Source organism: Aptenodytes forsteri, unplaced genomic scaffold, assembly GCF_000699145.1.
Source record: "Aptenodytes forsteri isolate BGI_AS27 unplaced genomic scaffold, ASM69914v1 Scaffold127, whole genome shotgun sequence".
In the NCBI taxonomy this organism is placed as follows: Eukaryota; Metazoa; Chordata; class Aves; order Sphenisciformes; family Spheniscidae; genus Aptenodytes; species Aptenodytes forsteri.
Genome location: NW_008794711.1, coordinates 496689 through 496943, shown reverse-complemented (window position 1 = coordinate 496943; position 255 = coordinate 496689). Strand labels below are relative to the sequence as shown.

At 69.8% G+C, this 255-nt stretch overlaps 1 protein-coding gene across 1 annotated transcript in view; it reads right to left on the bottom strand.

Annotated features, from left to right (window-relative positions):
• The window catches only part of PCNA (proliferating cell nuclear antigen), a 4446-nt gene that overhangs the window by 3006 nt on the left and 1185 nt on the right, over positions 1 to 255 (bottom strand). Inside the window, exon 2 of the mRNA XM_009273805.2 lies at positions 12 to 180. Within this exon, the coding sequence (XP_009272080.1) occupies positions 12 to 180 (169 nt within the window). The remainder of the gene's footprint in view (positions 1 to 11; positions 181 to 255) is intronic.

Genomic DNA, 255 nt, shown 5'->3' with positions numbered 1-255 from the left:
GGCCGCGGGGCCTAGCGGGGACGGCGCCTCCGGGAGGCCGCGCTCGGCCCACTCCCCGGCTGAGGGGGGAAGGCTGCCTGATCCCAGCAGCCCGTCCTCCGCCTGCACCGCAGCGCCGGTGCTACACGCAGGGGCCGTCCGCAGGGGCAGCTCGGCGCGCCTCTCCTCAGACGCCAGTTCCTGACAGGAACTCCAGGCCTGAGTGAAAACCAGCGGCAATCTCCTCTTTAAGACAAGTCTGTCACGATTCTTCCC